Source organism: Pogona vitticeps, chromosome 3 (assembly GCF_051106095.1).
Source record: "Pogona vitticeps strain Pit_001003342236 chromosome 3, PviZW2.1, whole genome shotgun sequence".
Classification (NCBI taxonomy): domain Eukaryota; kingdom Metazoa; phylum Chordata; class Lepidosauria; order Squamata; family Agamidae; genus Pogona; species Pogona vitticeps.
Window position 1 is genome coordinate 98,019,315 of NC_135785.1, and position 27,514 is coordinate 98,046,828.

Consider the following 27,514-nt stretch of genomic DNA (forward strand, 5'->3'; position numbering starts at 1 on the left):
TGTTAATCACTGTGACAGCCTCCTCTCACATCACAAAGGAGCTGCCACGTCACTCTCACACCCTCACTTTATTCACGCTGCCACCAACCATTCCCTCATAAAACTCTTCAGACAAAAGTATGATTTTTAAAATAAAAACTTATGTTTATTGGTAATAACAAAAGGAATGGTAAATCACTATAATAATTAAAATAAAAGGCAATCAGTATAATAAAGTACCCACACACATACTCTCTCTCAGATCTTTACTTTATATATATATATATATATATATATATATATATATATATATATATATATATATATATATATATATATATATATATATATATATATATATATATATATATATATAGCACAGTACTACACAACCTGTACAAGCCCTAACTCCCTAAGTCCCTAACCAGACCCTATCAAGTCCCTATCTGACTCACACCTCATTCACTCCCCCTTAAATACCCTAGCTCCACCCTCTTATGTCCCACCTCCCGTCACGCTATTGGCAGATGACAAACAACCATAACAATGACGGGCAGATGACATCACCGTTACTGTAACAATCACTTTGATGACTGTGGTATCACAAAGTCACACATATTAGCATGAACCGTCAAGCATAAAATGCTACAGGTTGAATCTGAATCACTGCACGCACCATGACTTTAAGCAGAGCTAGTTCAGCTACAAGTTATTTTATTATTAATTTATTAGATTTATGTCCCCCCCCCCTTTCCTTCAAAATCTTCCATATAACCTTGAACTTTAAGTAGGACAGACATACAGTACATCTTCCAGTGCCGCTTGAAGTGACTAATAAATCCCTTTGAGTACTTTTTACCTAAAGAAATTCTGGCATGGTTTGCCATAACTTGGAACTAGGTTGATGGCCTGTTGCTGTTGTTCAGAGACATAAACACTTTTGATTTTGTTGCTTTTCTCCAAATCTGACCTTGATTTAATTCCCATCCTTTCATTCTATCACATTATGTTGAGATCAGGTTTGGTTCCTCTTCCCACACAGAAATTCACACATCTCTTAATAAACAGTTTTCAAAACGTCTGCATTTTTTTTGTAGGTACTTTTCATAATGTACCAATTTTGTATGTACCTGTTCTTCAACTGACTAAAGTGTGTTTGTGATTAAATTTTAGATGTACACATTTTTAGCTGCTCACACTTTCTAAAATATAATGTTCTATATATTTTACTTCTTTGAAATGCAGGCAAGCCTCACAAAGGTGTGGATTGAAGGCAAGGTGCGCTTTGTGTCACACCAAATCTTGGGAGGTTGGAATGAATACAGTATCTCGACTCTACAACAAAATTCTTTTCTATCCCTTCCATCCCATAGCTTCCACTGAGAGACAGTGACTGCCCTACAGTCACTCACTAAGCTTCCTGTTGAGTATGACTTTGAACCTGGATCTTCCTCGTTCTTGCTGTCGCATTCTAACCACTACACCTCATAGCCACAAGCATCAAATTATTAAGAGTCATAAGAAATGGAGCATCATGCTTGCATATGTGATTTAGCTCTCTTTTAAGTCCTTGCAAAATTTCGACAAGGAACATTAAACAGTGTCTAGTGTTTTTTTCCTGCCAGCTCTTTCTTTGCATCTAGCCATAAGCAGTTCTCTCTTTATGCTTTAACCCATGGAACAGGTACTGGAAATTAATTAACCCACACATACATGTTTCATTTCCCTTACCAGGCAGTAAAGCACATGCATTTTCCAAAACTTACTCAAGAAGAATCAAAGGCTGAATCATAACCAGCTTATAAAATTTCTTCACTGATACATTATTGCTTCAGAGAAATTACTAACTTACCCAGAAAAGAAACATCTTTTCAGGGATATTTTGCCACCTTAGCCAATGTGGGTGTTTGAAAGGAAATGAGTGCATGGATGGAGTCTAGTCATGCGTGCATGCAAATAAAGTGGGATCATCATGGGGAACCAGCCCCTTTGATCTTTTTTGTGGGGCCTTTTATGTAAAGGGGTGAAATTGCTAGTGATGCAGCCCTCCCTTCTGGCTGACTCAGAAAGAGCTGCTGCTTATTAAATGTTTTTGAACTCTTTTATACCTGCAGTGTCACATAGTTTTTGAACACAGAATAGCCCTATCTCTCTGAAGATCATTCACAAGAGATAGTAGATATGCTAGTACTGATTCTTGCATGATTACAGAAGACACATGTGATGGTAACATTTAGCATTCACATTAACCTATTCCAGGAAATATGTCCTGTGGTACATAGAAGACTGGCCATAGCCAAGCAGCTATGCTACATAATAACTGATGCCAGGGTTGTCAGGCTAGCAACTTCCAACTCCCTGAGATTTCAAGGCCAAAATTGTGGATCCCTGTCATGTTACAAGGGACAGACCCTCACAAATTAAGTGTAGAATACTAGCCAAAACCCAGCTACTTGGTTACAAGCCCAACAGCAGCCATCTCAGCAGCCAATTGCCACCAGTTGATAAGCTAAAGCTTGCATTTCTTGTTGCGTACCAAGTGACAAGATGGGTACCTAAGAGGAAATACAAGGTATTCTCGAAGGCTTTCACAGCGGGGATCTGATGGTTGTTGTGGGTTTTTCAGGCTCTTTGGCCATGATCTGAAAGTTGTTCTTCCTAACGTTTCGCCAGTCTCTGTGGCCGGCATCTTCAGAGGACAAGCCTTGTGGCTCCAAAGGTGCCGGCCACAGAGACTGGCGAAATGTTAGGAAGAACAACCTTCAGAACACAGCCAAAGAGCCCGAAAAACCCACAAGAACCATCAGGAAATACAAGCACCAACTATTTAACTTGTGGCAATTCACCGCTGTTATGCCATCTGACTTAATGCCAGTGTAAGTAAATAATAGGATTCTGGCCAAGAGGTCTGTGTGACAAACGTGGTTTCCTACACTACATCATAAACATGTATCACATGTGCACCATATCCAGAACTGCCTTTGCACTGAGCCAGTCAATACAGCCACTTTGAGTGGGGAGAAGATGTGTATTAAAGCTACCACACAGAGTGATAACAAATTTTCTCTCCCTCCAGCCTTGACATTTGTCTCCCTACTTGGAGATGTGAAGAAGTAAAGCCATTCCCTGAAGCTCCAACCAGTGTCCTCAGACATGGCGACCTTAGTAACTTTTGTACAATTGGGTGTCCATATATACATACCATCAGATGCCCCATGTTCCTTGGCTTCATAAAAACTGTTTATAAAGCAAGGCAAGAGGCAGTGTAATAGAATGGACAGAGTGTTGGACCAGGGCTCAAAAGACCTGGATTCAGATCCCCACCAGCCCATGAAAACCTGTTGGGGGGGGGGGAAGGATGTATGGCAATGGTAAAGCCACACCTTTAAACATCTGATATACCTTGGAAACCCTACTAGAGTCACCACAACATGGAATCCACTTGACAGCACATAATATACAAAAAGTAAGTCTCTAGCTGCTAAAACAAAGTGTGCACCAGTTATCTCTCAAAATGATAAATGAACCTAATATTGGCTTTTAAATGGTTTTAGCCAATGAGTGAAGTCACCGTCATAATAGATACGGGTGTATATGTGTTGAGCCATAAAGACATGGCCATAGAAGAGTGACACACCTATCTATAAAATGCAGTTTCACTTCTAAAATAAGGCACCAAGCACAAGCAAACCTTGATTTCCAACCAAACATCACTTCTGAAAGCCTTAGAAAAGACTGAGTTATTTTAAAAAGTATGCAAACATTTTTGTACAACATGGAAATCAGGCACCTGTATTTAGGGAACTAGAGTACCACAGTGGTAACTATACACCTTTGAAGACATTTCATTGTGAATTCAACATGATCTTGGAGGATCCTGACACCGAGAAAAGATGAAACTTCCCAGCAAGCCAGAAGTCCTTCGTGAGAAAATTTTCTTTATAAGAAATGGTAGGATGTTTGTTTCTTTGTTTGTTTGTTTGTTTGTTTGTTTATATCCCGCCCATCTGGTCTGGTCGATGTTTTTAGGGGGACTCTCAGTTCATACTCAGTAATGACGGGGCAGCAACATTGTCATACTTCACATAGTTTGGTGCATGAGAGAGAGAGAAATTGTTAAATAGTTTTAATTTTTAAATGATGTTTTAAATTGCTTTAGAGTATTTTAATTATTTTAGATTCTTTTAACGTGATTTTCTGGATTGTACTCTGTCATGGGATCTATCAGTATAGAATGGATTAAAAATGTTTTGATAAATAAATAAAATAAAAGGTTACTCCTTAGGCAGGGCCATCAATGTAGGCAAAGGCTTTTCTTTTCCTTTTTCAACAATTGTAGGCAAAGGAATATATTTGAAGCAGTACAATGAAACTGATTTGGGGGAAATTAAAATTATAATATTTATTAATTTATCATTTTATACATAAAATATATAATTTTACATGGTTAATTTAACAACAGGGCACAATCGACGCTAATAATTTATTCCTGCATTTGTTGCAACAAAAATAAACAAAGAAAAAAACTCACACACATTAGACCACTGGTTCTTAACCTTGGGTTACTCAGGAGTTTTGGACTGCAACTCCCAGAAGCCTTCACCACCAACTGTGCTGGCTGGGGTTTCTGGGAGTTGCAGTTCAAAAACATCCGAGTAACAAAGGTTAAGAACCACTGCATTAGACTACTGTCTAATAACAATATTGCGGATAATTTGTTAAACTATTTCCCGCCGCTTTACCTCCTTAATGCAACTTCTAACTTTACTTCGTTAGCAAACAAAATACAACTCTCTCGTTCTCCTCAATTCTTTCCCACTCCTTTTAGTTCAGAACTGAGAAGGGGAGGAAATTATTAAAAAATTAAATGGTTTAAAGTGCACAATTTTCAGTAAAAGAACAGGAAACAAGCTTTATGGTAAAGCATTTATTCCTGTTAAAGCTTTCAAGAAGTAGAACAATTCAAGTCCTAAGCAGAATGAGTTCTTTGTTGAGATGTTTTCCTACCTAATTTACAACAAACTGTATCTGCCACTTAGATCAATGGTTCCCAACCTTGGGTAATGCAGGTGTTCTTGGACTTCAACTTCCAGAAACCCCGGCCAGCACAGCTGGTGCCGAAGGTTTGAGAAACACTGACTTACAGTAGACAGTGTGGTCCACAGAATGACTCCGATCAATTGTGTTGAAAATACATACACACATACAGTACGTACATGTATATACACTCTAGTAAAGCCCAGTTCTGACTGAGCTCCTTGGTCTACAGTAATTTCCCATCTTTGAAGTGGTAGCCATGTCAGTTTGGGCAAGCACATCACACAAGAATTAAAAACAAAAACATAAACAAAAGGAGAGAAAATCTTTGTGAGACCATAAAGACTAAGCACTATATTTTCATGTGAGCTTTCATGGATCAAGTCCACTTCCTCAGACACAAGGGTGAGACTATATGGCAATCATTTATACATGGCCCCATGGCTTGGGGAGGATACAGAGGACAAAGTGACAATGGTTGGTTAATACAGTAGACATATGTTGCAAACTGTGTGAATCAATGTGGCATCTCACACTTGCTAATTACTTAAGAGCCCTCATTTATTTGCCAGACTGTTTCCCCACCCTGGACTCCTGCACTTTTTGTATCTAAGCTGTACATACATACAGGGCATATTTTCCTATTGTTGGTTATTTTTGCTGCCTGCCTTTCTTCATTTGATTCCTCCAGCATAACTTCTTTTTATGCAAGATCTGTAAACTGACCTAATCTCTGTGGGCATCCTTTCCTCAAATGCCTTTGCTAGTCTTAACAAAAAGAGCAGAAACAAAACAAAACAAAACTGTCCTGAAAATTCAAGGCATTTGGCCTATTTTTTTTACATGTTGCAATTCCACTGACATTCTAGTAATCTAGTCTCCCCTGTCCCCATCTGATTGATAAACAACAGTACCTTAAAGCAATCCATTTATCTACTGTACCACCATGCCTGTGTTTAGATTTAGCTGTCATCTCTTGATACATGTGACATCCATCTACATGGTATCAGTGTAAACTGTTTGCGTAACCCAGTGTAGTACATTTTATTGCTCTGTTTCAGGCTGGAGGGTGCGGGGAGGACAGGATTGAAAACAGGGCTTTATCAGCTCCATACTATCATTTGCATTGAAACTGACACAGTACCTTTACTAACACACAAACAGAATTATATCAGGCCACTATATATATTGTGTATGAATAACGTACTCAGCAGATCTTGCGATTTTTAGTATATCATGAGAGCAAACCAGCCTAAACAACTATTGAGCATCTTTCCTTAATCTCAAGGAGGCCCAGAGATGGGAACAGCTAGTTTTGGAGGCTATAATTCCAGGTGCACTAAAACCATTCATCAAAGTAATAGGCTGGGATTTTCAAACATGTACATCCTGGACAGTGTGACTGAAGCAAAGTATAAAGAATTGAAAGTCTTAGGCACCTTTTAGTCTTTAGAACTGGAGAAAGATAGATGAATTTGCATCCTTTAAGATGAAATGTGCCCTGTCAGCTGGTTTCACAAGTTTGCAGCCTCCATCTTGAGACTTTAACTACAAATCCTGAAGCCACAGCATCTGGCCAGGATGATGTTTGGACTTTACTGTTCCTCCCAGTTCCACCAAGCTCTTGCAGGCTTGGCTTGAGGAAATTTCACCTGTTTGTGATACTTCAGTGGTCCAATAAAAGCATTGCCCTCTGTTCTTTTTGGATTTATTTATTTATTTATTTATTTATTTATTTATTCAATTTATATGCCGCCCAAACTACCCAGAGGTCTCTGGGCGGCTTACAATAATTAAAATTCAATATAGCAAAAGATAAAATAATTAAAATACAATTAAAATACAATTAAAATTGCCATCAGACCCACAGCTAATATAATTTCAATTAAAAGCCTTCTGGAACAGGAAGGTTTTGACCTGGCGCCGAAATGTCATCAGCGTCGGCGCCAGACGAATCTCAGTCGGGAGGGCATTCCATAGTCTGGGGGCAGCTGCCGAAAAGGCCCTTTGTCTACAAGCCGTCCCTCTTACCTCCTTAAGGGACGGCTCTTTCAAAAGGGCCCCCTGGCTAGATCTTAACTGCCGGGTAGGTTCATATGGAAGGAGGCGGTCCTTCAGGTATCCAGGGCCCAAGCCGTTTAGGGCTTTATATGTCAAAACAAGCACTTTGAATTGGGCCCGGGCAGCAACTGGTAGCCAATGTAACTTATACAGAATCGGCTTGATATGTTCCGTGGCAGCTGCACCACTCACCAGCCGCGCAGCTCGATTCTGGACCAGTTGCAATCGCCGGACCGTCTTCAAAGGCAGCCCCACGTAAAGCGCATTGCAGTAATCTATGCGGGATGTTACCAGTGCATGTGTGACTGTCATGAGACTCCGCTCGTCCAGGTAGGGCCGTAGCTGGTATAATTTCCGCAGCTGAAGGAAGGCGCCCCTGGCCACCGAGTCCACCTGGGCTTCCAGTGTTAGACTGGGGTCCAGGAGCACCCCCAAGCTGCGGACCCTGTCCCTTAGGGGGAGTGTAACCCCATTCAGGGCGGGGAAATGGCCCTCCAGCCTGTCCGGCGAAGCACCCACTAACAGCACTTCCGTCTTGTCTGGATTGAGTTTCAATTTATTAACCCTCATCCAGTCCATTATCAGGTCCAGACACGAGTTCAGCACAGAAACTGCCTCACCTGGATTGGTGGAAAACGAGAGGTAGAGCTGAGTATCGTCAGCATATTGCTGACTCCTCAGCCCAAACCTCCTGATGACCTCTCCCAGCGGTTTCATGTAGATGTTGAACAGCATGGGGGACAGTATTGAGCCCTGAGGAACCCCATGACATAACTGCCATGGGGCAGAGCAACTGTCCCCCAGCACCACCCTCTGGACACGGTCAGCCAGGAAGGAGCGGAACCACTGTAAAACAGTGCCCCCAACTCCCAACCCAGCCAGCCTATCCAGAAGGACACCATGGTCGATGGTGTCGAAAGCCGCTGAGAGGTCCAGGAGTATCAACAGGGTCACACTCCCCCTGTCTCTCTCCCGGCAAAGGTCATCGTACAGGGCGACCAAGGCAGTCTCTGTACCAAAACCCGGCCTGAAACCCGATTGAAATGGATCCAGAAAATCCGTTTCATCCAGCAGCGCCTGGAGTTGCCCGGCCACAACCCGCTCCAACACCTTGCCCAAATAAGGGAGGTTCGCCACTGGTCGGTAGTTGACCACCAGCCTTGGGTCCAGGTTAGGCTTTTTAAGGAGTGGTCGAATCACCGCCTCTTTCAAGGCGGTAGGGACCACTCCCTCTCTCAGAGAGGCATTCACGGCCTCCTGGACCCAGGTGCGAACCCCCCTGGCTGATCTTCCAATTAGCCAGGATGGGCAAGGGTCGAGCGGAGTGGTGGTAGAACGGACAGATCCAAGTACCCTGTCCACATCATCAGGTCTCAACAATTGAAACTCATCCATTAATACTGGACCTAAGCACGGCGCACTGGACACATCCTCTGATTCTGCAGTAACTGTGGAGTCCAACCCACTGCGAATCTGAGCGATTTTTCCCTCAAAATGTATAGCAAACTCATCACAGCGAGCTGATGAGCAGTCCGGGACCTCCACCGGATTTCCCGGTTGAAGAAGATCCCGGACCACCCGAAACAGCTCTGCTGGACGACATTCTGAGGAAGCAATACGGCTGGAGAAATATTGCCGTTTCGCCAGCCGTATTGCCACGAAATAGGCCCGATAATGGGCTCTAAGTCGTGTTCGATCGGACTCCCAGCGGGATTTCCTCCACCTGCGCTCCAGCCGTCTCCCCTCTCGCTTCATCGCCCGCAGTTCAGAAGTATACCAAGGAGCTGTCTGGGCTCGGCGAGCAGGGAGAGGACGCTTAGGCGCAATCGTGTCAACTGCCCGGGTCATCTCCCTATTCCATAGGGTGACCTGAGCTTCGACAGGAGCGCCGACCATATCAGACGGATAATCCCCCAGAGCATTCAGGAATCCATCTGGATCCATTAGTCTCCGAGGGCGGATCATCTTAATAGATCCCCCACCCTTGCAGAGGGAAGAAGACGCTAATAGACTGAACTTGACCAGGAAGTGGTCTGACCATGACAATGGGGTCACGACCAGCCCCTCCACATCCAAACCACCATCTTCCAGTCCCGTTGAGAAAACCAGGTCCAAGGTGTGGCCCTTCTCATGCGTCGGACCGATGACACATTGAGACAGCCCCATGGTTGTCATGGTGGCCATGAAGTCCTGAGCCGCCCCAGTCAAGGCAGCCTCGGCATGGATGTTGAAGTCCCCCAGCACCAACAGCCTGGGAGTCCTCAACATCAGGTCCGAGACTACCTCTGTCAGCTCAGGCAGGGAGACTGTTGGTACGCAGCAGGGTGGGCGGTACACCAACAGAATCCCTAACCTGTCTCGCGAGCCCAACACACAATACAGGCCCTCGAGACCTCCTCTCAAAGGGACAGGAAGCCTGGTCAAGGAGATAGAACTCCTATAGACTATAGCAACTCCCCCTCCCCGACCCTCTGAGCGACCCTGGTGCTGGACTGAGTACCCAGGCGGACATAGCTGGGAGAGGGGAACACCACCCTCCTCTCCCACCCAGGTCTCAGTAATGCACGCCAGGTCAGACCCCTCATCCAGAATTACATCATGGATGAGGGCAGTTTTATTTTGTACTGACCTGGCGTTCATCAACAGCACCGTGTGGCTCGAGGGTTTGCTGATATGGTCGCCTGATACCATCTGGTTGGGGGTAGAACTAGAAGAGGGGATAGATGTAAGATATCTAACCTCTCTTCTCCTACGCGGGCATGTCCTACCCCCACCGCCATTCCTTCCCCTACCCAGCACCACCCCAATGGCTGCCCCCTCCAACACCCTCCCCCCTTCCTGTTCCATTAGATCCACTGTGGGTCTCTTCTTCACTGATGGCAATTAATAACAATTTAAAAACATTTAAAACATATATAAAATAAAACTTTTCTAAAGCCCCTTCTCTCCCTCCCAGCCATGTAGCTCATGTTGAGAGGGGGATGAGGCAGCCGGGAGCAGCAGGGCCTGATCCTGCCAGCACAGGGGAAGGTTGAGCCAGCTCCCTTGAGAAAGGGCTGGCATCCAACAGGGGCCCGACCACAGTTCCACTGCCTCTCACCCAGTGGGCTGTGGCCGGCAGATGGTCTCTTGTTCCCTCTGTCAGCAGGCACGCTCGTCCGGTCAGGTCCCAAAGGAAGCTCCGGTTAAAACCTTTCTCTCCCCCTGGGCCAGGTGGCCGGTGTTGGTAGGGGATGAGGCAGCCGGGAGCAGCAGGGCCTGATCCTGCCGGCACAGGGGAAGGTTGAGCCAGCTCCCTTGAGAAAGGGCTGGCATCCAACAGGGGGCCGACCACAGTTCCACTGCCTCTCACCCAGTGGGCTGTGGCCGGCAGATGGTCTCTTGTTCCCTCTGTCAGCAGGCACGCTCGTCCGGTCAGGTCCCAAAGGAAGCTCCGGTTAAAACCTTTCTCTCCCCCTGGGCCAGGTGGCCGGTGTTGGTAAGGGATGAGGCAGCCGGGAGCAGCAGGGTCTGATCCTGCCAGCACAGGGGAAGGTTGAGCCAGCTCCCTTGAGAAAGGGCTGGCATCCAACAGGGGGCCGACCACAGTTCCACTGCCTCTCACCCAGTGGGCTGTGGCCGGCAGATGGTCTCTTGTTCCCTCTGTCAGCAGGCACGCTCGTCCGGTCAGGTCCCAAAGGAAGCTCCGGTTAAAACCTTTCTCTCCTCCTGGGCCAGGTGGCCGGTGTTGGTAAGGGATGAGGCAGCCGGGAGCAGCAGGGCCTGATCCTGCCAGCACAGGGGAAGGTTGAGCCAGCTCCCTTGAGAAAGGGCTGGCATCCAACAGGGGGCCGACCACAGTTCCACTGCCTCTCACCCAGTGGGCTGTGGCCGGCAGATGGTCTCTTGTTCCCTCTGTCAGCAGGCACGCTCGTCCGGTCAGGTCCCAAAGGAAGCTCCGGTTAAAACCTTTCTCTCCCCCTGGGCCAGGTGGCCGGTGTTGGTAAGGGATGAGGCAGCCGGGAGCAGCAGGGCCTGATCCTGCCAGCACAGGGGAAGGTTGAGCCAGCTCCCTTGAGAAAGGGCTGGCATCCAACAGGGGGCCGACCACAGTTCCACTGCCTCTCACCCAGTGGGCTGTGGCCGGCAGATGGTCTCTTGTTCCCTCTGTCAGCAGGCACGCTCAGTTTTAAGCACTACAGTGCACCACTGCAAAGAAGGTTTTGAGAATTCAGTACTGATGATGTCTCACAGCCAACTTGACCTAATGTGCCACACTACTGGCCTGAATCGCATAAGTGATGTAACGCAGAAACTACACATTCATATAAGTCTGTGGCTCCCCTTTCATGAACACAAAAACCTTCAAGTCCCATACAGAAACAGCAATGTGATGGAACTGCTGTTTTATGACACTAGAGCTTGATGGTTGTGGTGCCCAATGCACATTTGGGTAAATTCCAAGAAACCAGTAAAAATAACAAAGGGAGTTGCTGAAAAGTTAGGTTTAAACTCGGTTTCACCCATGCGCTAATGAGGCGACTCACCTGACATTGCTCTCCTAAGATATTTTTAATCGTAATTTGAAATAGTTACAAATGCCTCCTTCATCTCTGACAATGGATTACAGCAGTTACCCAGCAACTGAAATACATACTTCTGTGCTATTTTTGAACGGTTCTTCCATTATCACTAATTTCCATTTAGGGTGAAGGGGGAAGAAATGGTAACAACAAACAAGAAGAAAAGTGACTTACCAAACTCATCACATACAGTCTCATTTTCCGTAAGAGTTGGATGCTCGAACGTATCTCGACAGTAGAGGATCTGTGGATTCTTGCTGATTACGGCAATCCCTCCAAGGGCTAACACAAACTGGTCTGCTTGTACAGAGGATGGCTTTCCTTGGATGCGTTTCAACATAGAACGATAGCGACAGTATTGTGGGTAGCTGAGGATCAGCACATTTGCATCTTCATCATCCTCACCTGCAAGTGAAGTATGGAAACCAATTGTCATTCATTGCTCAAGCGGCCATGTTATCTGAATCCTAAACCAAGCATTGGGAAGAATGTTGGATTCTCACCCCAGATCTGCTGTCCTGCTGTCCAAATGGGATAATGAGGAAACATCAACAGGACAGCAGATCTGGGGTGAGAATCCAACAGTGTGTTAAGAGGAAAGCTACCATTCCATTTTCATCTCTTTCATTCTACCCTCTGTTCTCTATTCCTCACCATTCTGAAACAATCTAAACCAAACATTTATGCACAAGATATAGCTCAGTGGGTTGAAGCGCTTGCCTGCAGAGTGGTGGTTGGGAACTTGAATCCCCATTGTTTCCCAGGAGAAGGGCCCACTAAGATCACTTGGAAGGTGTATGGGTTATTGAGGTGCATGTGGTTTTGGACAAACTGCATAGTCCCAGGGCACCAGGAGAAGGTGGTATGGACAAGCCACTTATCAACACTTTATACCCAGAAAACCTTGAGAAAGGTTGCCATAAGTGAATGGCACATAATCATTGTTAAAGAATGGATTTGCACACGTTGCACAGGCAGGGCTGTAGTACAGCCAAGGCTTGTGGGCTTGAACCCATGAGACCTTTTAATTAACAGGGATTATATAATCTGCCATCCTCCTTAGGCTGCCCTATTCCTTCCGAAAATAGCTGCAATGATTTTCCTAGAAACCATATATTTTTGTGAATGTGATGTAGTTGCTTTGACTGGTTGACTCATATTTCTCTCCTCCATTTCCCCCAAACTCGGGTTCATGGCAGCTCATAAAATGATTAACTTTTTAAAAAGGTACAAAATACAATTGGACACAGAAGTCATAATGTTAAAAAAGAGTACGACAAATAATATTAAAACACAATTCAATTAAAAGCAAAATGAAAGCAGATCAATAAAATATACCACCTAGCCACTCAGATATAAATATAGATGTGTATCTATATCCTGTATATATTAATCCAAGACTGACGCCCCAGAGGATGGCCCAAAATGTTTTGCTGCCTAAGGTGGAGCAGCAAATTGTGCACCTGCCCATCCAGATCAAGGTTCACCAGATCTAAAGACAACCAAGTTATTTTGACACACAAAATACCACTGGGCAATACCAATAGCACAGAATGTGGCCTCTACCTGAAAGGTGACTATACGGGTGGGACCGGAATTCCAGATTATTGCAATTGCCTACCTTGGAAAAAAAATTTTAATCACATTTTTCTCTTCTTCAGCATTTGTTGCTATTCTGCTTCCTAACTTTAAGCTTTCAAGCCATAACTCTGAGGATTCAAAACATGTACTTTTTAAAATAAATAAATGAAAGTCAGAAATCTCAGAGTTCTAACAAAAGTCTACCTATTCAACACTCAAAAAAAAAAAAAGAAAAAGAAAAAGAAAAAGAAAAAGAAAGCAAAGCAAAGCAAAGCAGAAGAGAAAAGAAAAGATGAAAAGAAAAGAAAAGAAAAGAAAAAGTCCTGAGGCTGTACTTGCTTCACCCCTGCAACAGAACTGTTGCTTTGAGCTATTCATTTGTGCAATTCGACATAAAAAACATATTCTGTATTCTGTTCAGAGCTCTGACACTGCAGCTGAAAGAGCTAGATATAAAAATCAACATGATGCACTATGTTGCAATTTATGAAAATGCCATGTTTAGACCTGTTCTCCTAGAAGGAATTGCTTTTCTAAGTACCATGCCTTTCACTCTATCAGGTCAGAGAGACTGATGCCTGAACATTTCCCCAAGAGCTCTCTAGGAAAAATGAAATCAGACAATTGTTTCCAATCATATCAAAATTCATCTGGCCATCAAGTTATAAGTCTTGTTGTAATGATTCCAGGCATCACCAGCTTGTTTAGCTCTACAATATTACATTGTTTCTATGTCCCTGGCTAGCTCAGTGGTGTAGGTCTCCAGCTGTGGTTGGGAGTTCGATTCCCCACTGTGTCTCCTTGATGATCCATAGAATCTCTTCTAGATCTGCAGTTCTAAAATGATATGATGGTTGTTGTTGTTCCATAAGCATAAACATACTCTAAAGCCGTGAAAGCATAAGGTAAAGATAAAGGTTCCCCTTGACATTTAGTCAGTCTGTCCGACTCTAGGGGGTTGTGCTCATCCCCGTTTCCAAGCCGTAGAGCCAGCGTTTGTCTGAAGACAGTTTCCGTGGTCATGTGAACAGCGCGACAGGCATGGAACACTGTTACCTTCCCACCGAGGTGGTACCTATTTATCTACTCGCATTTGCATGCTTTCGAACTGCTAGGTTGATGAGGAGCTGGGACAAAGCAACGGGAGCTCACTCCATCGCGTGGATTCAATCTTACGACTGCTGGTCTTCTGACCTTGCAGCACAGAGGCTTTTGAGGTTTAACCTACAGTGCCACCACGTCCCTGTACAGAGCATAAAAGGTACAATAAAAATACCAAAAAAGTCAGAATGTTCAAAAAAGGCAAAAGTGTTTTAAAAATGCAAAAGTTTATAGCCTTAGAAGGCACAATCGAAAGGCAGAAAACACATCTCTTCAAATATCGAAGTTTTTAAAAGTAAGAATATATTAAAGAAAAATGACTCAAAGGCTTAGCCTTTAAGAATATTATAAATGACACACAGAAAGTTACTTGCACACCCAGCCAAGCCAGTTTGAATCTATGGAGGAAAATCCATGTTGTCCTTGTCTGCTTCCACTGTTGCTGCTGCTGCTACATAATACTGCTTTCTAGTATCAGTGTTGTTGGTATCCAGTATGTGTTATGTCTTGTTGTTGTGATGATGATGATGAATTCATGTATCTTTGTCTCCTATCTCACTTCTTTTTGATGTAAACATCTGACTTTTGCTGGACCTATATGTACAGGATCCCGATATACAGTACCAGGAGACATTTTTATAATAAGAATTTCCATTGCTTTTACAATTCATGTAAACTATGACTCCTGTAATTCCAAATCTGGCAAGCTGCCACTATGACAATCAGCATTATTGTTTTGTCTAACAGCAGTTTGCACTGACTACAACTCTGAAGATAGTAACTCAGAGAAGGAACAAAGTGCTGGGATTAATATACCAAGGTATCACAGGAAAGACAGAGGAAATCACATGCTCTGCAAATGCCACCTATTTGTCATGTTAATGCTTGAAATATTTTACTTATTTCAATACATTTTCTATTCTTTCCTTTGTTTACATCCACGCTGAACTACCAGCCATGAAAGAAATTCCTTTGCAAGGCAATGTTATCATACAAACCGACCTTGCTTCCAGACTCAGCTAGATAGATGGCTAATTGTGTTGCAGTAATTTTAGTAAACTGCTGTTCAAACCTCTTTTTAAAAATACAACATACATTTTCAGAGCTGCTTTTTCTACACTTCCCTTTAATTTTTTTAACACTCTCTATATACAAAATTTCACAGCCTGACAACCCTCCTATGAAGTAAGCAGTGGAAACCAAAACAATTCCTTGTTCTGCAAGTACAGCTCACACATTTTGGCAAAGAATGTCTGAATGGCAGACAAATGCGGCAATTTGTTCTCAGGAGAAGAATCTGATTATCACAATGTAATCCAGTATTTATTCCTCAGAGCCTACAAGCAAGCTTGTCCAAAAGTAGTTTACTGCATGAGACAAAGATGAACTCCTAGTTTTCCCCTATGAAACCTTGGCTAGACAAGAGGTTGAATATTGCTCCATTATTGCAGAAAGGTGTACTACTGACAGCAGACCAGAAAGCCAAGCATTGCATGTCACCAAACACTTGCTGCCTGAGGCAATCTGTTTTATGGTAAGATCAGCTCTGCCCACAAGAATCCAAAACTAGAGTCACAGTGTCCTCCTTTACCCCCACACAGGTAATCTCAGGTTTAAATCCAAATGTTGCAGGTAGAGAGGTCAAGAACAGAACATTTACATTAGAGATCACAGTTCCTAGAATCTGCCAGACAGCATGGCTGTGGAATTCCAACAGTTGTGGTTCAGAAATGCAACTTCTCAAACTTCTAACTAGAAAAGGCATGTGCTTTTAAGCTTGGAAAGTAAGGAAGGGTGAAAATTCTATTTCCATTATTTTCGCTAAGAATTTTCCAAAATTCACAGATTTCTTCACATTCAGGATAGAAATACGGTAACTTGACCGTTGTTTTTTTTAAATGGATGTGGAAGAAACAGTAAGCGACAGATTTGTCTGTTTTGAAGACAGTTTTGAAGAGACGATTCTTAAAATCTGGGTTTGAACACTTTTATACTCAGCCATGTTATCATGAAATTAAAGTTCCCACTTCTACATTTGTAAGCACCTCCCCAGCATATAATTAAGCAAGTGCAATATCCATAGTTGGTGAGGTACATGCTCCTTTCCACACTGCAATAGCTGTGCCAATAGAATTTGGCTGACACAGAAGGAACTGAATTTAATTCCAGCTTGTTATTGGTATATTTACCAATTTCTTCACTTGCATGGTGGAAAAGGTTTAAGGTTTTAAAAAGTGAAATGTGGGAGTAGGTTTTTCCTACCCCTACAGGAGGGAGACCCACTTTGCCAGAAACTTGGGCTAAATGGGCCAAGGTTTAATCTCAGGATAAGGCTGTTCCTTGAATCTCTATGCTTTAACATGGAGCATTTTCCTACAAAGTGTTGGGTTCCTCAGTACGCAGATTACAGGCTTGCTATTGCAATATATCTTTTCAGAAGTATTGTTATCTTCAGTCTGGAGACAGACCACATTTGCCTTATGTACCAGGATGTGGTCAATTTTCTTTGCTTTCTTTGTCAAGGTATATATAAATGTTTCATCTGCACGTTTCTCAAAAACCACTCATTTCCAGTAAAGTACATGGTGAAGTGAATATATAAAAAATACTGCACCTTATTTTCCAACATGCTAATGCAATTTAAAAGCAAGCCAGCCACTAAAATAAAAAACAAGGAATTGGTGCAAAACTCATTTTCTATCACAGTTGTTGTTACTGCTGCTGTTGATGTTGTTGGTACCACCACCATCACCTACTAACATAACTCTCTGCTGCTGGAAAAATAATCCTGAGAGCTAACTCTAGTCAGCCAATAATTCTATTAAGTACTCTGCAAATTATCCTTCCCTTTCCTTTATTCCCGAAACGTTCAGTACAGTGATCCAGGAAGGGAGGAGGCGAAGGAGGAACAAAGAAGCTCACTGTGAAAAATCTGCACAAGATTTTGAAGACAACATCTATACTGTTTTGGATGCTGTAAAAGACACAGGTCCTGTGAGTATAACTTTTTGTCCCTGCTTGCCCCATGATAATGGATAAATACCACTTTCTACAGCCAGAGAATGTGGATAGGATAGTTAGATAGGTGAGAGCCACCACATGTGTTGGACTCTTGTCATTCTTGAACTAGCCAAATGGGTAAGCGGAGTGATGAATGCCTCCTTGCAGCAAGGCAAATGTTCCTGGATGAGACAGACTATTAGACCCATTTCAATCTAGCTTCAGACCTGATTATAGGCCATGGAAAGTTTTGGTTGCCTTGGCAGATGACCTACATTGGGTTCCGGACATAGAGAGTGTCTCTCTGTTGGTTCTATTGAATCTCTTGGTGACTTTCAATACCATTGACTATAGTATTCTTCTGGGTTGTCTCAGATGGGTTTTGGAGTCACAATGGCTCAGGAGGGCCCAGAAGGAGGTGCTGAGCATTCTTCTGGCCAATGGCATCCCTTAGGGTTTTGTTCCATCCCACATGCTGTTCAACATATGCAGGAAACCACTGGGAGAGATTGGCTGGAGTTTGGGAGTACAGTCCGACCAATATGCCGATGACACTCAACTAACTCTCTCTCTCCTGTCCATCCAAATCCACATAAGCTGTTTCAGTTCTAAACTAGTGTTTGGTGTTATAATGTTGGTGAACAACTGAAGCTTAACACAGATAAGACAGAGGTGTTTCTGTTCATTTGAATGGAAGATGAGGAAATACCTTATGCTGGAGAGGATTACACTTGTTTAAAAAAAATCAGGTCCACAGCTTGGTTCTGCTCCTGGATTCATCTCTGAACCTTCTTTGGTTGTGTGTGGCCAGGAGGTCATCAACACACTTAAATCCAGTGCACCTCCTGCACCAGTGGCTGGAGAAGTCTAATCTGAGCACAGTGATACATGCCTGTTATATCCCTCTTGGATTATTGCAATGTGCTCCACAGGGAGCTTCCCTGGAAAGTGTTTGGAAACTTCAGCGGGTCTAAGATGCTACAGCCAGACTGGTGACTGGAGCTGGTTACAGGAATAAATTACCACTAGTTCCTTAACAGAACAGCTTCATTGACTCTTGATCCCTGATCGACTTCTAGAGAACAATTCAAATGCTGGTTATTACCCATAAACTCTAATTAGCTTGGGGTGAAGTTATCTGAAGTACTGCATTTCCTTATATAAGCTTACCATAGCTTTAAGATCTTTGAAAAAAGCCTTTCTCTTGGCATGCCTGGTGAGGACATGAATGTAACCAACTTTCTGACATTGATTCTTCCTTCATTGAGTCAACCTATTTGATAGTGTTGGTCACCAATCTGTTCGTGTTGCTAAAACTTTAGATTACAGTTGGATCATTCACTGAATACTAAGATGACAACAACTTCACCGTCATTCAACCCAATTTTGGAAGGACTGAAATTGTGTGCTGATTACAGGTCTAGGTCTGTGTTAAAATGCAGCCCTCCTTTGGCCCATTTAACACATAACCTCTCTCTGTCCCTGCAAACTAAGATAAAAGCCAACAAAGTGTCTGATGACAATGAAGTTTGGAATAGAGACAGTTACATTTACGTATTTGTAAACAAAGCCCCCAATAAAAATGCTCAGTATGTGTACCATGAAAGACAGCTGAACGGATAGTAGTGCTGAGATTTTGATATGAAAATGTATTAAATATCAATGCTGTATAGTTAAATGTAAAAAGGCTACTTTTACCTGAGTCACTGTACTGATTGTATTCAGGTGTAGATATCAAGGATTAAGACTTACTATTGTACAGGTGTGGTACATGATGAAACTTTGTGTAACAGAAAATGAAGTACTGTAATGTATTTTCTGATTGGTCATAGAACTGTACATAAGTCATGTGTAAAATGAACTTCTTTATCTGCTGTAAGTCAGATCACTTTTTCCTATGCTGTATGTTGCTTCATGTCATGTTATGCTGCCAGAGGAATGTCTATGTATATATGTAAATAGACTTAAGTTGCTGGTTTTACTCTCCCAGTGTCATTGTCATAAGTATCTCTGCAAACCAATATCTCCTTACTCTGCTGATGTTATGAGAATACACGTTACAATCAAAGTTCTCAACAAGTAAATCTGATCCATGGGACACAGGTCCCAAGGAACTGAACAGGAGCTAAAGTATGACCATGTTACTTAATAAACATATAGGTCCATTTTGATTTTCTTCCTTAGGAACCAAAACAAATGAGGCTGCTCTGGTCCAGGTAACCCACAGCAGACATTTTGAAAACCAGTGCTCACAACATGTTGTTGTACAATATGGACCAGAGGTTGGCAACATTATTTTTTGGACTATGACTCGTAGAGTAGTCACGCTGGCCACAAGATTCTAGGAGCTGTAATCTAAAAAAGTAAAATTTCTGCACACATGTCCAAACTCACAAGCAAATCAAACTGCCTTGTGTTGCAGAAAAATACTGTTTTAACCTGTCCTCTGCAGACATGATATCTGTATTCCAGCTAAACTCCAACACTCCTTGCTAAACCACACACTGATTTTCAAAGTAATACAAAGCAGTGGTGTGTGTGTGTGTGTGTACGCACGCGTGCAGGAGAAAGGATGAACTCCTGATCCATCCTTTTTAGATCAAAAGCTCCATACAAAAAGGATGAGGATATACATAAAAGTAGCTTGCTCTTTATTTGGGTTCAGAAACACCACACTATAATGATTATTGCTAACTACTGTAATCCACTTTTAACATCAGTAGGCTATTTTTCCTTTAACAGAGAGAGAGAGAGAGAGAGAGAGAGAGAGAGAGAACGATCTCACACCAGGATATTTATTGAGCTTGATGGAAAAATATGCATGTTCCTTCCTGCACCTAATTATCCCAACTGCAAAAATCTGCCAAGTATTCTGTTCTTTAGTTGTTTTAATTGTATTTGTGCAAATGCATTGCAATGCCAACAGAAACAAACATGTAAAGATTTTTTCACTTAAAAGATTCCAAATATGTATTAGAAGAATTATTTTTGAAACACCACCTTCCTCACTGCCAGCTAGAAAAAACAAAGCCTAATATTTCTGTTGTATTTTGTGTGTGTGTGTGTGTGTGTGTGTGTGTGTGTGTGTGTGTGTGTGTAAGGGAAAATAGCTTGCACATGACACACATTTATTAGTAACAAACTGTATGATCTATAGAGAACGTTCTAAAGGAGAAGCAATCATTTGCAGCTGAGGAAGAGTCATAGCTCGGTAGGGGGCCAAATCCTTTGTTTGCAAGAGGTGCCAGAATCATTCCCAGCATCTCCAGGTAGGGCTGCAAAAGACCTTGAGTGCTCCTGTCATTTAGTGTCAACAGTACTGGCCAAAATCCTCTTGCTGAATTACATAAAAAGTGTAACTTTCAAAGGTGAATTGCCTCAATTTAAGAAATCTTATTATACGTAATCTGTTCCACATTGAGGTGCGAGATTCAATATACTACAAATAATATCCACAGAGATTTCTCAACTTGAGGCAATTCACCTCCCAAAGTTAGGTCTTTTGCATAACTAAACTAGAGTGTTTTAGCCAATGAGTTGGATAAATCAACTGCCTCACTCATCAAGGCAGCTTCTTATATAACTAATTGTCAAATCTTGTATACCTCTTCTGCTTTATATTTTCTGGATACAGTTTGTAGATTTCACTGTTTGGGTAATTTCTCAGCTTGCATACCCATTTGCTCAGAGGCTAATTCTTAATTTGTTCAGCAGCACATCATAGTCAGAGCTTGGAAATAACACATTGCAAGCAATAACGTTACATGTAGCACACTGCTCATGGATAATGAGAGTGGAGCAAATCTATTTTTGTATGATTACAAAATAAGACCATAATGTCAATTGCTTGAATCCTACTCTGTAAGTTATGCTGTATAGGGCTGATGATGATTTTTCAGAAATAAAACATCTCTGATCCCCTCCCCCAAAGGTCCTGAGACTTTCATGGGATCTCTTTTGTTATGGGGAAGCTGTGGAGGAGGTCGTTTAATTTCTGAAAATCATCACCAATGGTAAAGTCATTCAAGCAGAGGGGATTTTCGGAACTGATCAGAAATTAAAATGACTTTCCTCCATCCATTGACTCCCAATAGCTTCCCTACAACTCAAGCTCTGGAACCTTTGGCAGGGAGGGATCAGAAATTATTTAGAAGAATTCACAACAGCTGATGATACCTGAAGCCTTAGACAGTGTAAGTTAAAGCAACAGGTTTCCAGCCATTATTTTCTAAGTCTTAACAGCTACCATGTATGAGTTAATTCCAAAACTTCGTCTTTATGGAGCATTTCAGGTTTATTTTTCTGTATATTTTGGTTAAAAAGTAATAATAAAATAGTAATATGTTGGGAACAAGTCAAACTAATACATAACACGTTAATTGTAAAAAGTATCTGGGAGCAGTAAAGTTTTTTTTAAAATTGCATTCTAATCACAAGTTTAATATGATCTTGTTCGGACTCCTTCCTGTCAAACCACCTTGACCTGAGTCCCTCCTATAATGATTTACAATTCCTTCCATTTCTTTCTTATATGTTTCTTTGAGTTTTATGTTTTCGTTTATAGCATGCACTCCTAGCAACCAAACCACAGCTGAGGAACGACTTCATACACCTGGTGCTGCTCCAGTCTTTAGAGATATTGATAACTGTATTGACATTTCCATGTCATTGCTATTCTGCTATGAGACAGAATCCCATCTTCTAATTAGGCAGTCCCTCTGTTCTGTCTTTTCCTCTCTTTTTTGAAAATTAGTTTTTTCTTTTTGAGAGAGAGTGTGTGTGTGCTATGAAGAAATCAGCTGAACAATGCCATGCCGATAAGAATACGTACATCTGTTACTATCATTACCAACATTGTAATGTGAAGCGAGAAAAAGTGTGGGGGGGGGAGCACAGTGAGGGATGGTGAATATAATTTCTCAGAAGGTAATCTTCCTTTCAGTCTAAAGTACTCTTATTCATCTCACAGTTACTCAATGATTTCCTGTTCTAATTGTAAGGCATTATACAGAATGGTGTTTGTAGAAGGCAAACGGACAAGCGTCCAGGTCTAAAGAGAGCCGGAATTGGTTGCCAGTGTTTAAGATTCCAAACTTGCACATCAGCATTATCAATCCTCCCGCTCTGACTCAATGTGATGTATCCCACCACAAATCTAAATCTCTCCCAAGGCAGTTTTAAGTTAGCACAAATTTATACATCAAAGGAGGAAATATACACTTGCAGCTAAACTTGCAGTTAAATACTTGCAGTTAAACTGCTGAATAAAAATATCAGTTATTCCCCCCCCCAACCCTCTACCCACCAACGGCTGCCTTTCTCATGGTTTGTAAAATTGGAAACAAGCCAAGGAGGGTGTAAAATATTAAAAAGCAAAAATATTTGATAAAAAGAGAAAGGACAAGGAGGAATGGAGAGCCAATGTGAAAGAGAGAAGGGGGGGGAGAGGGAGAATGGAAGGAAGCAGCTAGAAATTTAAATGGATGCTGCATATTTTTTATACCTTTTGTGTTTAAAAAAACCTGCTGTGACTGAAATTATGTGTCACTATTGCATTGCTGTGGTTATTTTGAGAAATGGCTTGTACTGTAAGTCAGCTGCTGAAGCCCCACCCATGATGATTTGTTCATTCTTTATATGGCAGTCAGCTGAAGCAGGCCCTGAATGGCAGAAATTGTTTAGGAAAAAAAAGGAGATTTGAACATAATGACACTGATCTTGTCAATCTGTGAACTTAAATGGGGACAAAAAACACACACACCAGAACAGAATATCAACGCCAAACACAGAAAGTGTCCCAGATTCATAATCTATTGGAATACAAGAAGATGGAGATTTTAAGGAAGGAAAGCATGTCTGAGAGACAGTAGTGAGACATCATGCAAATTCCCTTAAATCCCTTCTGAAGCACAGAAAAGAGAAGAAGAAGAAATGCCCGTCTTCGGCCCCAACATTCATTTTCATCGAGTATGACTCCCGGGAGTGGGAGAGGAACAGAGGCAGAAGGATGATGCCTACTGGTGGGACCCCTGCGTACAAACTGAAGGTCTACTACACTCCCAAAATTGATGCTGCTGTGTGGTGCTCCCCACCCCACTTCACAGTCCTTTATTTCCCACATTTTTTATTTTCTTCTTCTTCCCAATCCTGGAACATACAAATACATTTAAAAAATCTGCAGAAAACAAATCAGTTCAGACCACCTCCAAATCAGCTCAGGATGAGTTGGTTCTGATTTATATGGGAAACATCTGGATACAAATTGGGTTGAACAGTACTTGCACACCCCTACTTTCTAAACTGTCCACAGATGGATTTCTCTTTTTACCACATTGTGTCTGGCTCACCATCCATTCTCCTTCATGTGGTGCCACCTCATACTCACTTTTAGCGTGGAATCACTTGCTGAAATACTTGCCCCTATTATTTCACCAGACATTTTCAGCACATTAGGCATTTCCGTCACTCACTCCGACACTCTTCTCTCACCAGCCTCTCTGCTTTCCTTTGTGTCCCTGTACCTCACATGTTGTCCCATCACCAAACGACCTCTCACTTGATAATTCACAGCTGAATTTATAAGTGGTGAATCCTGAAGAGTGTTGTGTTGGCAATGATGTCAAGTGTTAGGAAAGTTCTGTCTTTTTAGCAGTTTTGCAAGTGAACCTAATGTCTTGATGGCACAGTTAAGAAAACCAGGACAAACACACATATGTGAATTCAGTCTACCTTCCCTAACAAATAAGGAAACTCTACTAAAATTCTCTAACATTTAATCTTCCCACCTCCTCTACAGTTGAGTTTTAGACTTCCACTGAACATGCTGTTTAACTCCCGTGTACCAGAATTCAGGTGGGAATCTAGAATACGATGTGCAAATTCAAGCTAAATGTAGCTAGGCTTCCCGTTGTTAGCCTTGTCACAGACACAACTTTGTCCATGGTGGTGTAGTGGTAAAATTGGAAGTACCAGTGCTCATCATGACAGTCCCCATAGTCAGCACTCCCTGCTCTGGCAACAAGCCTCAAAATGGAGGCAGCTGGATTCCACAAATGAGGAGCTAATCTTCTGCACAGGCAATGGCTCTTAACTGCCCATTCCAGATCAAACTACCCCCTTACACTTTGCACTGCAAAAGAGATAATCTGCAACAACAACAACATGTGAATCAAACCATTTCTCTCCCAGCTACCATGAGAAATTTCCCTAAGCTCAGAAAAAAGTGGGAAGTTTTAGCAAGGGGAGTAGAGAATGACGTCATAGTCCCTCAAGCCCAGAAAGTCTCAGGGCTTTAATCCTGGAAGGCTTGGTTCCACTACATTAGAGGAATGAGGACCTCAACAGTAGAATAGAAATGGGGTGCATGATAAACCCCTGGCTTCTTACTCATGGCTAAGACATAAGGAAATAGTATAAATACAGACAGCAAAAATAACCTCTTCTACAGTAAACAGAAGAGTACAACAGCCTTATCCATCCATCCAAAATTGCATTCTTGTTCACCACAACTTTGTGCTACAAGATTAAGAAATGCAATCACACTAGACGTAAATGCGGGCACTGTACATCTTTAGTTCCTTGCAACAAAATCTGCAGTAGTCAGTTAGGAGTCAGAAAATCTAGCATTGTGAGAATATTAGCTTTCCCCCCTTTTCTTTTATTTTCTTTTTCTGTCATTATCAACAGGTTTCTAGCCTTCATGGCTAGGATGGTAATCGTTAATGTATACAAACAACAGCTGAAATCCTGTTGCGTAGCATTGTAAGTTACAACTACAGCAGGCCCACCGAATCAATGGATTTTGCAGAAGAGTTACTCAACAAATCACCACTATTCAACAGGCCTGCACTAGTTTCGACTTCATATGGTAAGTGGCATGATTTCACCCAATGACTAGTAGTAGCCTTTCAAAAGGTAAAAAGGGCTCGGCAGGATTTCCAAGGTATCAGTGACAAAAGTGATGGGTTTACCATCAGTGCACTGCACTCTCACTGTCCTCTTGCCTTCTTCAAGCAGCCTAAGGAAATATACGCTAAAATGCTGAAATTGCATGATTTACGCCTGCTTTTAAAAAAGCTCTCCCCAGCGCTTCATTAGGATTAACTTGGTGCAGAATTTTTATTTTTCAGGTAGTGCACCCATGTGTAGCCTGTATATAACATAAAGTAAATAATTTAAGAGAAGGCTGCTTAGTTGGTTTGTACATATCAAAATCACATGGACAAGGAGAAGAGTTCCAGCAGCAGCCCTCTCTCCCTTGAGCTTCTCTTGATCATTATGATACAAATCCAGAGCGACTGGACAACTGCCAGGACAGAGTTATCACCACATAAATGCAGCAGAACTCCCATTATGTGAAGCTCTTCATTTTATGCATCTGTTATGAGTCACTGCAGTCCTCTGCATTAAAGCTTGCTGGAAAAAGACACCCCTGGGTATCCAGATTCTTTTTATCAACTGGACATCCTGCACCCTCTTCAGCAGCTCAGGCACACATAGTCCCTTTAAAAGGGGGGGGCATGTGGGGAGGGGAAAGCTGGTAAAGCAGGGTTCTCACAAGGTGTCCCTGTTTTCCTATCCTATGGATGGGGCAAAACACTTCCTGCTTCCTGCATGCTTCCCTCTCATCTAGCTGAGTATTATCTTCTGGTCTATCCATATCATACATGCAGAATACCTTCACCTGTTGGGGAAGTACAGAAGTGACATTCGTTGCTGCCATCCCCAAGCCAGGAAGGGCGCATTTTTTTGCAGACACAACTCTTCATTTCCATCACCTCGCACTCTTGCAATGCTACTCAGGCGTGCCTGAGTTGGCTAATTAATTGCAACGCTTTTGAAATATTAATGGCCGAATTACCACATTAAGAAAATGCAAATTGCACAATTAGCTAACCCCAGCAGGCGAACCTGCAAATCTTTGTTTTGAGGTTGAAACAAATTTGGGAGAATTATCTACACAATGGGGTGAGTGCTTTGTTGACAAGACTTTTAAGGAAGAAACCACACCTGGGTTTTATGCTGTCTGTCTACTGTTTGAACACTTGTGAAATCAAAGGCAAAGGTACATTACTGAAAAATTGGCTACCGCTGATAATGGTTGTTTTTCAACAAACAATCAACTTTATTGATTTCAGATGGAATTTTAACCTGGATGATGTTAAATAAATACAATGTATATTCCATAATGATAAAGCTATACGGTATTTCTGTCTGAAAAGATGGCAAATTTCAACTCTCCTTGAACTGGATACCATGCAGAGCAGAGAGAGTTGGGTGTGTGTGTGAATCAGTATCTGGTATCAAGCTCCCCCCCCCACACACACATACACTACAGTAGTTGTGTTTCAGATGACATATGCCCGTGACATACTGCTGCTTGATGGTACCCCCTTCTCTTTTCATGAGCAAAAGCTAGGAGGAATGGGAAATCAAACAGTGCCATTCCTTCTAACTTCTGCTCATGAAACACTGGTGAGGGCAGAGTCTCCCCTCATACATCTCAGCCAGATGGCTAGATTCAGAACCTGGGAGAAACTATATCTCAGTGGTTCTTAACCTTTTTGAAAGAAACGCCCCCTTGAGCCATTGAGGAAGTTATCATCGCCCCCCCCCCTCGCCATGGTGATGATATCTTATTTATTTATTTATTTATTTATTTATTTATTTATTTATTTATTTATTTATTTATTTATTTATTTATTTATGACACTTAAATCCAATGACCCCTGGAAAAAAAATTCAATTCCAAGAAAATGAAATGCCCCCCAAAAAGTAACGTTTAATGATTTAGTTGCAAGCGAATTTTTAGACGCAAAAAGAAATATAAAAAGGGCATAAAAACAAACCGCAATGCAGGAACTAAAAAGTTCAAGACAAAAACTCTGAAACTGAATTAAGATTGGAGGAAAATATATATTCATGCACATTGTAAAAAGGCTGCAGCCATCTTCACAGGTTTGGCTCGTTCCAGCGCCATCCTTCCGCCCCCTTCTGCTCCAGCGCCCCCACGCCGCCCCTTTTGGTTCTACTGCCTCCCTGAAAAATGAAATCGCCCCCTGGGGGGCATTATTGCCCACGTTAAGAACCACTGCTATATCTGACAGAAAGAAGATCAGGCTGGTAACCTCCCCTTTTAGCCTTCCACCAACAGCTGAAGACTGATCTTTTCAAGTGTCCTTTTAACAATTCTG

At 42.3% G+C, this 27,514-nt stretch overlaps 1 protein-coding gene and 1 long non-coding RNA gene across 5 annotated transcripts in view; one reads left to right on the forward strand and one right to left on the reverse strand.

Moving 5' to 3' along the window:
• ARID5B (AT-rich interaction domain 5B) overlaps nt 1-27,514 on the reverse strand; it is a 244,060-nt gene that overhangs the window by 112,554 nt on the left and 103,992 nt on the right. For all 3 annotated transcript variants that reach the window (XM_072995169.2, XM_020793194.3, XM_078390908.1), the window contains one exon: nt 11,814-12,044. In XM_072995169.2, coding sequence (XP_072851270.2) covers nt 11,814-12,044 — 231 coding nt within the window. The remainder of the gene's footprint in view (nt 1-11,813; nt 12,045-27,514) is intronic.
• On the forward strand, nt 354-27,024 carry LOC140705887 (uncharacterized). Of its 2 annotated transcripts, XR_012085477.2 has the most exons (3): nt 354-3,930; nt 17,195-17,315; nt 18,019-27,024. It is a non-coding gene; the product is annotated as an uncharacterized LOC140705887 (long non-coding RNA). The 2 variants fall into 2 exon arrangements; XR_013543824.1 differs by having other exon boundaries at nt 17,195-27,024.